Source organism: Oratosquilla oratoria, chromosome 39 (genome assembly GCF_046742065.1).
Source record: "Oratosquilla oratoria isolate Oo_2021 chromosome 39, ASM4674206v1, whole genome shotgun sequence".
NCBI lineage: Eukaryota > Metazoa > Arthropoda > Malacostraca > Stomatopoda > Squillidae > Oratosquilla > Oratosquilla oratoria.
The window spans coordinates 7342380-7352768 of NC_134815.1; the positions used below are offsets into that span (position 1 = coordinate 7342380).

Sequence of the window (10389 nt, forward strand, 5' to 3'; positions counted from 1 at the left end):
CTCTGGCCCGCGCTTGTTTACATGGCGTCTGCCTGCCTGGACCAAGTCCTCTCCTTCCTCATTTCCTTCCATTTCCCTCAGTAATCCCTCCCCTTCTCCTTTTTCCTCACTTTCCCACTACACCACGAGCAATCCCCTTCCCTGCAAATACAATAGGTACTTCCTTTGCGTTGAGATCCACGAAAATTTCACTTTTTCTTCAGGACGTCAATCCTCGCCGTCTGTCCGACGTAAGTGTGTGTGTGTGTGTGTGTGTGTGTGTGTGTGTGTGTGTGTGTACGTGTGTGTGCATGTGTGTGTGTGTGTGTGTTCGTGTGTGTGTGTATGTGTGTGTGTGTGATTCACCACTATTCACCACCATGTGTGTGTTTCAATTTGGTCTTTGGATCACGTGTTGGACTCGTGATCGACAGCTATTTCCCTCCCGGAGCAGAGCTCAGAGCTCGTATATGACCGATCTATGGGTAATGCTGTGACCTTACACACACACACACACACACACCCAACTCCCCGCCCACGAGAGTTGGAGTAACAGCCCGCAGCGCAGCGATACTGAGAATATCTCAGCCTTGGGCGGATTAGGAACCTGGACTTCCGTAGTGGCAGCAGGGAACTCTACCAACTGCGCCAAGAGCGTGTGTATGTATTTAATTACCTGGTTGTATTAACCTAGTTGTATTTTGCGGGAGGGAGCTATGCTCGTAGTGACCCGCTGTTGTATTTTTCCGCATCCAGTTTGTTCTTAAAGTCATGTAGTATTTTACCTAGTTGTATATTTCGGGAGGGGAGCTATGCTCGTAGTGACCCGCTGTTGTATCTTTCCGCATCCAGTTTGTTCTTAAAGTCATGTATAGTTTTAGCACTCACTGTTTCCTCTTTTAGTCTGTTCCAGATATCTATTACTCTGTGTGGAAAGCTATTCTTTTTCAGATCTCTTCTGTAACTGTCTTAATTTTCTTCTCGTGTCCTCTTGTATTTCTTCTGTCCCATTTTAGTAGGTCATCCCTATCAAGAATTTCAATCCCTTTCATAATTCTGTAAATGGTGTGTGTGTGTGTGTGTGTGTGTGTGTGTGTGTGTGTGTGTGTGTGTGTGTGTGTGTGTGTGTGTGTGTGTGTGTGTGTGTGTGTTTACCTAGTTGTATTTACCTAGTTGTATTTTACGGGAAGGGGAGCTATGCTCGTAGTGTCCCGTCTTCATATCTCATTTTATCTAAACTATTTTTAAATTCATGTATTGTTTTTGCACACACCACTTTCTCATCTAACTTGTTCCAACTGTCTATTACTCTGTGAGGAAAGCTGTTCTTTTTCACATATCTTCTATAGCTGTCGTGTGTGTATTCACTTGGTCACTTGGTCTTTGGATCACGTGTTGGACTCGTGATCGACAGCTATTTCCCTCCTGGAAGAGAGCTCAGAGCTCGTAGGTCCGATCTATGGGTAATGCTATGACCTTGCACACACACACACCCCCAACTCCCCGCCCACGAGAGTTGGAGTAATACCCCTCAGCGCTGCGATACTGATATATTTCAGCCCCGGGCGAGAGTCGAACCCGGACCTCCGTAGTGGCAGGCCAGAGCTCTAACCACAGCGCCATGTGTGTGTGTGTGTGTGTGTGTGTGTGTGTGTGTGTGTGTGTGTGTGTGTGTGTGTGTGTGTGTGTGTGTGTGTGTGTGTGTGTGTGTGTGTGTGTGTGTGTGCGTGTGTGTGTGTGTGTGTGTGTGTGCGTGTGTGGACGTGGGAGGGGGTTGGTGAAGAACAAGGGTGGATGGAGGTGGAATAAGTTAGTTATGGAACAATCCCTCGTGGTGGTTAAAAGGTACGGAGGGGAGCGGAGAGGCCGGCCAACGCTTCTCTCCAGTTTGTAATTTGAAAAAAGATCAATCGTGATAAAATTGGCTCTACGACATCGCCACATGCGACAATTTACTAGAAGAAATAAGAGTGAGATGATGAGGGGAATAAGTAGAAGATGATGATAATAAAGGAGAAAAATATAAAGAAGCAGAATTAGGAGGAGAGAAAGAAGAAGAAGAAGAAGAAGAAAAAGAAGAACAGCAAAAAACAGAAGACGATGATGATGGTGATGACAAAGAATAAAAAGATATAGATCTGAAAGAGAAAGAGATGGTGATGATGATGAAGATGATGATGATGAAAAAAGAGAAATAAAGAAATGATGATGATCATGATGATGATCATTATCATGATGATGACCATGATGATGATGATGATGAAAAAGAAGAAAAAGATAGAAAAGGAAATGATATAATGATGCTGAATAAGAAGAAAGGAAAAAAAAAACAATAAAGAATAAAAAGGAAAGCTAATTTTCTCTATGGAGATATAATCAGCTGAATAACATACATTTTGAAAAAATCTGTTACTTAGGTCCCAAATAAATAAAAATTCTAGACTATCCACTAGCCAACCTAATAAGATTTTAGAGTTGCAGTTAAAGCAAACTGTGTCATATTTTCGTGTGCAATTGGTGCAATTTGATGCTAAAAGCATAACATGTTTATAATCTATACTTTCAGATCTACAAGATCCATATTTTCTGATTGCATATATTTCTATATTTTCAGATGGCTTCACGGGACTGCTAGCACCCCGCTGACTTCCGCTATATATGCGGCAAGTATATAACGAAAAGCAAATATTCTCCTCGGAAACGTCGGTGAAGATTTGTGAAGCCTACCAGAAGTACTTTGGGATGCCAGTAGGGGATCGGGACAAGCCTTTGGCCCCTCACTACTGTTGTGAGCACTATAAAATGACGCTGGAAGGGTGGCTGCAGTGTGAGAAAAGGTCCAAAGGTCCCTGAAATTCTCCAATCCACGGGTCTAGCTAGAGCCAACAGACCACTCTACATTTTTTTTTTTTTTTTTTTTTTTTTTTTTTTCATGGCGAATATTAGCAAGCGGCGAAAAGGAAAGAATGTTGTTACTGTTGTGCATTACCCAGATCTCCCATCACCAATTGCTCAATTCCTCACTGCTCCAAATATCCCGTGCCAGTGCCACCTGCTCCAGGTGAAGTCCAAGACAAGTATTTTGATGAGAAGGGGGAGATGGATGTCGAGGACTTGGCTTACCTGCCCGAGGTACCAGAGAAAATTTCTTACTTCCTAAATCAAAAAGAAGTAAATGACTTGGTCAGAGATATGGGTCTGACCAAGTCCTGTGCAAAGCTATTCATCTCCAGGATAAAACAGTGGTACTGGTCACGGAAGAGGTGCGAGAGACAAAACAGAGAAGTCGGTACGAACCTTTCTCAGTCCTTTACACTCTTAGAGATGTCCTCTGCTTCTGCCATGATGTGCCTGGACTGTTTGACGTTATTGGAGTGCCGTTTGTGCCCAAGGAGTGGCAACTCTTCATAGAAAACTCTACCACAAGTTTGAAGGCTGTCCTCCACAATGTAAACAAGTTCCCGACGCTTTCCTGCCTGGTCTCCAGGGAGGCTTTATCAAATGCCAATGCTTCCTCTGCCTATGGGACGGTAGAGCTACCTCTGACCACTACAACAGGAAGAACTGGGAGCAGCGAGGAGAATTTGTAGTCAGGACTCAGAACTGTTTTATAGCAGCTTCTTGGGCAACCACAGAGCTGAAAACTTCCAACAGCTGGTGCAGGATCTGGTAAAGGCTTTTGGCGCCATGGGATGTAGGATCTCCCTTAAACTTTATATGCTAGACGCTCACATGGACAAATTCAAGGACAATATGGGCGCCTACTCAGAAGAACAAGGCGAGCGATTCCACCAAGATGTGAAGGAGATAGTGGAGGTATCTGGGCCACTATAATGAGAAAATGATAAAGACTGGAGCGGGAGTCCGACCAGAGCTACAACAGCAAACCCAGGAAATCCAGTCATTTCTGACGTGTTTAAATCGTTTTATAACTGTCCCTTGTTTTTACTTCTTTGTTTTTGATAAGCTTATGTCATAAAATATATTCTCTGTTGATTTAACTATATGAACTCATAAATATAAAAATCTTGAAAAATATGAAAATATCGAAACATCAAAGTCATGATCACAAACCCAAACTTCTGAATAAATTATAGTGTGTTTTATAGATGTAAATAAACAGACAGAAGATGTTGGAATAATAAGTTTTAAAATATTGTTGGCAACCGCCACCATCTGAATTCTAAATCGTAAAATATGTTGTTGGCAACCATCATTTTCTTCGTCACTTCCGTTGATGGAAAGCACCAGTCACGGAGGCGACACAATAAAGACCAGAAGCCACGAATAGTTTATCTCCAACGCTTCCAACCAAAGTAGAACAACACAAATCTACATTCTGGTGGCAGCTCACGAATTCGACATTCGACGTTACATCTTTCCTAGCATTCGACGCTACATCTTCCCGAAGATTCAACACTACATTACTACGAGGCACCAAAGCGGATTCCTTGTGCTAAGGAGATACATCCATAAGAGATCTACACTCCGGTCGAACATAGCCACTTTCTAATTCTACGCTGAGCATCGTCAAGCATCATACTACAGGGCAACCCTCTTCGCTACATCGTCATCAACGCCTCACGAAGCCTCTCAACTTCTCTTCATAAGATTGCATCTTGCCGAGGTGAATGGAAATAATTTCTACTTCCACATGTTCTTATAACTCAGTCAATTCTATTTTAAACAGTTGTATTTTCCTATAATGGAATTGCTCAAAATCCATGTACATTTATCTTATTTGTCAAGTTCTTATGTTTTTCTTTTCTTTCAGCATAACTTCATTGTCGCCAGCGAGTGGTACTTGCGCCGAGCATCTGTCACAAGAAATTCCTGCAGGTTGAAAGTCATTGATTTATTCTATGCTAGTGTGCATACGCGCACGAGCATGCATTAGTTACTCGACGTCAGATCCTGGGAGTAGCAATGGACCACCTATTGTTTTATCTGACCCGCTTGACCTAAGGGAGTCAAAAAGAAATAACCATGAGTTTCTTAAAACCATGCACTTTAATGCTCGCAGTATTAGGAACAAATTCCAAGAAATCCAGGCGAAAATCAAAAGCTAAAATTTCGATATCATAGGAATAACCGAGACATGATTAAGTGATAAATAGTTAGAAACTGAATTTAATATTGCGGGATTTAAACACTTTCATCAGGTAAAGGTGGGATTTCGTCAGAGATGTGTTATGTTCCCTTGGCTGCTCAATTTATACATGGATGGGGTGGTGCGAGAGGTAAATGCAAGGGTAGTGGGTCAGGGATTGGAGATGGTTAAAGGAAATGGAGAAAAATGGGAGATAAGCCAGTTGTTGTTTGCTGACGACACTGCGCTTGTAGCAGGATCAGAGGAGGGATTGAGGAAGTTAGTGACAGAGTTTGGGAAGGTGTGCGAAAGAAGGAAGTTGAAGATAAATGTGGGTAAAAGATGATGAGATGTACAAGGGGAGGAAGTGGCAGCAGACTGGAAGTGAGTATTAAGGGAGAGAGACTGCAATTGGATTGTTTTAGATACTTGGGTGTGGACGTGGCGGGAAAGGAAGGAGTGGAGGTAGAATGTAGATTAAAAGAAGTGAGTAAATGCCTTGGGAGATTATATAGTGTAATGAGAAATAGACATTTGGGAATGGATGCTAAGAGGAGATTGTATGAAGGAGTGATTGTGCCGACAGCACTGTATAGGGTGGAAACATGGAACATAAGAGAGGAAGAAAGAAGTTTGAATGTGTTTGAGATGAGGTGCCTGAGAAGTGTGACAGGGTTTACTAGCCTGAAAAGTGTGAGAAATGAGGAGGTGAGGAGGAGAACAGGGGTGGAAAGGGAGTTGGGAGATAGGGTTGATGAAAGAGTACTGGGATGGTTTGGACACATGGAAAGAATGAGTGAAGATAGACTAGTAAAAGAGGTGTGGAAGGCATAGATGGAAGGAGTGAACATGAGGGGTCGACCTAGTATGAGATGGATGGATGGTGTAAAAGGAGCATTGTGAAAGAGGGGAATGTCTGTTGAGGAAGGACGTTGAGAGGACAGAAGATAGGGGTGAATGGAGAATGGTTGTGTATGGATGATGCTGTGATGCATGAGGGGGAGTGGGTGGGGGTGAGGGAGTATGTGTGAGAAATCAATTGGCGCAGCACGAAGGGATTTCTCCCCGTCTTCTTTTCTGCATGAGGAGACGGAGAGGGAGGGGGGGGGGGTCGCCGACTTAATGAAGCGACCTCGATATGGATGTGTTGTCTCTTGCGACACTGCATCTGACCCAGGGCAGTGGGCAAGATGCAGGGATGACCCGTCATCCAGGAGGTGCTAAGATAAGAGGGAGGTAAGAGGGTAAAGGGGAGTGGATATATTAGGGATGGAATGGGTGGGAGTGGTTTTTATGCCTTTTTTTTTGGGGGGGGGGCTACCTCCCTTATAAGGTGGAAAAAAGCCTTTGATATATGTATGTATTATCATTTACTACCTACCTGTATTTTTTATTTACCTATTTTATTTATAGTATGGGGTAGGGGGTGGGGAGTATTTAATGTATTATAATTTTTCGCATTCATCCTAGTTATTGCAGAGGAGGAATGGGGGGGTGGGGGGTGGGGTAGTATGTGTGAGTAAATTTTGACGCAGCCCGAAGGGATTTTCTCCCCGTCCTCTCGTTCTATGCAAAGGGGGGACGGGGAGGGGGGGGGTCGCCGATTTGATGAAGCGGCCTTGCTGTGGATGTGCTGTTCTTGCGACACTGCTTCTGACCCAGGGCGGTGGGCAGGGTGCAGGGATGACCCGTCATCCAGGAGGTGCTCAGATGAGAGGGAGGGTGGGAGGGGTGTGGAGTGTATGTAGGGATGAAATGGGTGGGAGTGTTTTTATGCCTTTCCCTTTTTGGCTACCTCCCTTGTAAGGGGGAAAAAGCCTTGGTATATGTATGTATGTACCTTTCCTAATATTTCTCAGACTCTTCCGATGTTTTCCGTTTTCTTCAAAATGTATTGTTTGCGTTTTATTTCTTCTCTCTGTTTACGCTCTAATGTAATATTCATTTCCTGATTCTCTGAATTTCATAAGCCTGGCTGGTCTTCTGCTTGTTGAACCTCTTAAAAAAAAAGTATCCTTAATTTCAAGTGTTTGGTATGGAATATGTTTTCTTCGTCCTTGATATTTGGAAACAAAGACGCAAAATACTGTTGTATGAATTTGCAAGGAGGGAATATGCTACCATGACGAGCCCAGGTGAACGCTTTTTTAATATGTGAAAATGAAATCCTTTTAATACTAATAATCACTTGTGAAATGTTACAGATCTTTTACCCCCAAATGTACCTGTTCACGCCTTCCCCCACGTATTTCAAGAGATTTTCTGTGCTAGTTGTTGATTTCTTCCGTTTTCATTATAAATCCCAGTCTCTCGCTGAAACCTTCCTCTCCCGAGCAAGATCCGATTTTTTTTTTTTTTTTTTTTTTTTTTTTTTAAACCTTCTTCTGTTTCGTAATCAAATTTTGTCACCTGTCAGAAATGCTAAATCTCTATTCAAAACTTGTTATAATTTTTCAAATAAAAAATTAAACAGATGTAAAAACAATTTAATTAATTCACATTTCTGTAGTATCCCTTGCTTTGATGTCCTAAATATGTGCTTATTTTGATTAATGGTTAATCCAGCCTTGTATCATGTGCCTCTTTATGTCTGCGTAAGTAAAGTCATAAAAAGACACTTACCGTCTGTTTGCGTGATTTCCTGTTGTTTAATCCGAAGATAATCAATGTACTCTGCAATGAATCAGTAAAAACTTCGTCCAAATTACTACACCAAACAGCGAGAAAACAAACCATTATAAAATAAACTACACACGTTCACAAGTATTACGTATGTCAATAAAGTTGTGCATGCGTGCATGTTTGGCCTGTACACATATTCAACTTGGAATATACAACAGTGGAATCCACAACTTAAAGGGGTATCCCTTAGCCACAGTGTTCCTCAACCTTATTACCCTTGCGTAACCTACCCATTAAACTCCGATGACAAGATATCTTGTCATTTGGTCAAATAAAACAAAAAATCATAATAAAACAACAAAATGTTTGATGATCAAACAGCACCAGAAAAATATGACGTCGTCAGTCCTCCTCCTCGAGGAGGACTGATGACGTCATATTTTTCTGGTGCTGTTTGATCATCAAACATTTTGTTGTTTTATTATGATTTTTTGTTTTATTTGACCAAATGACAAGACATCTTGTCATCGGAGTTGAATGGGTTAAAATAAATTGCATGTCTCAAGGAGCCCCTCAAAAAAAAAAAAAAAAAATCTATATTACATTATTACAATAAACAAGAATATGCCGTGCGTGTTTAATTATATTACGTATATGAAATTAGATAAAATAAAAAGTCCATTAGCTTATCTCACTTGTTCTTGCAGAACCCTTAGGGACCTTTTGCGGAACCTTAGTTGAGAAACGCTGCAATGTCACAAAAGTCTATTTTGAGATAGAAAAGAAAAAATCGCGCTTGAAAGTTTACACTGGTTAATGAAATTCAGCATGCAATAATGCACAGAAGATATTTTTTCTGTGATTAACCAAGCTATATTGTACAAATCTATACCTTTTTAAGACATATTTCTCCTCTATTACATATCGAAAGAATATGTTAAATAAATCTTTAACTTTGCTCTGAAAACAATGTTTGTGTGACGTCCCATGTGCATTAATTATATTGGTCTTGATAGCACTGATACATACATACATATACCAAAGGCTTTTTCCCCCTATAAGGGAGGTAGCCAAAAATCAAAGGCATAAAAACCACTCCCACTCAATCCATCCCCAACATACTCCACTCCCCTCTACCCTCTTCTCTCCCTCTTATCTTGGCACCTCCTGGATGACGGGTCATCCCTCCATCTTGTCCACTTGCCCTGGGTCAGAAGCAGTGTCGCAAGACACAACACATCCACATCAAGGCCGCTTCGTTAAAAATACCAGTCCGGTGGTAAGTTACTTTTTTTTTCTTTCTAGCTTTCGGTCCTAGAATAATAATTTATAGTATATACTTTCAATTAGTTAGACAATTTATATCAAACTTCCGAAATGCACGGATGTATTATTTCTTTGATCTTTCAACAAGAAAGTTAGAGGTTAAAGCCGCTGTGAATATGTTTATTCTGATGTATATTCCTGGTCCAATGTAATATCTCCCTCTGATCACATTACTACCTCAAGATCCATTCTCACGCACTTTGTAGTAGCTGATTGGGAGCTTAGTAGGCAATATTTTTCTGGCTTTCCGTGTAATTATTACGATTTCCATTCTCCTGACTCCAGCTGTGATTACAGCACGTATCATGGAAATCACTTTGGGTATGAAGACATATATTCTACACATATTTCCTAATTCTAAATACTTTACCCTGATTTAACAAAGGTTGTTCACGCGCTGTTCTAGATAGATCGGCCTTACAAAAGGTACTGTACCCTTCTAACTCCTTAGACTCATAAACTATTTACTTCTGCCCAAAATCGACCAAAAACCTATCTTGTGACGAACCACATTCACATAAATGTCAATAGTTTGCCTCTTATCCTTGAAATGCTTTCAGGCACCTAGACAACATTAAAAGAAAATCGTATCTTCGTCTATTCCTCCACTTGGTTCATACGATAGGAAATTTTGTTTCAATCATTAGAAAGAGCAGTCATTCTACAACTGAAAAAAATCAAAACTCGATAGGGTAAGAAACTAAGTAATTATGTGGAGTTGAAATTAAGAAAAAGAAATTATCGGTTTATACACATCTTTACTTATAATCAATGTTTACAGCAATTATGATAACAAGTGTAGAACAAAACATGTCCTGAACACGATGGTGCATTCAGATTTCACATAATTACATAGCTTCCTACTCTATCGAGTTTTGACAATCTTTTATAGTTGTAGAATGACTACTCTGTCTAATGATTCAAAGAAAAATTTCCTACTTTATGATCAAAGTGGAGAAACATAATATTTTCTGAAGGAGGTGAGGAATTAGCCTGTCGCTCGTGCCTGTGTGCAGCAGAAGTCTGCAGGACTACCAACTACCCGCAGAAATCGAGTGTAACTTCTTATTGGAATGACTATAGGTGTTCTATACCATTTTCAAAACTTCCTAAATCCAGCTCAGTTGACGCATGTTTCTCATGTCTGAGGTAACAGAATGTAGAGTCTATAGCCTTCCGCCTCTTTTCTTACTAATGAACGTTACCCTCTCTCTGTCTGCAGTAATATTACATCATTATTTTCTACAGCTACTTTCATGGTCACTGTTCTTCAGAACTCAGTAACTGCGTACCTCCCACCCCAACACCTGTGGAGACCACACAGCACTAGAAATTCTTAAACATCTCACCTTACTTCTCTACAACTACCTTTT

At 41.0% G+C, this 10389-nt stretch overlaps 1 protein-coding gene across 2 annotated transcripts in view; it reads right to left on the reverse strand.

Moving 5' to 3' along the window:
- Positions 1 to 10389, reverse strand: part of LOC143020270 (uncharacterized) — a 37563-nt gene that overhangs the window by 18411 nt on the left and 8763 nt on the right. The window contains exon 2 of one of the 2 annotated variants that reach the window (XM_076176494.1): positions 7691 to 7741. The exons of the other annotated variant lie outside the window; for it this stretch is intronic. Coding sequence (XP_076032609.1) covers positions 7691 to 7741 — 51 coding nt within the window. The remainder of the gene's footprint in view (positions 1 to 7690; positions 7742 to 10389) is intronic. 2 annotated transcript variants of the gene reach the window in all.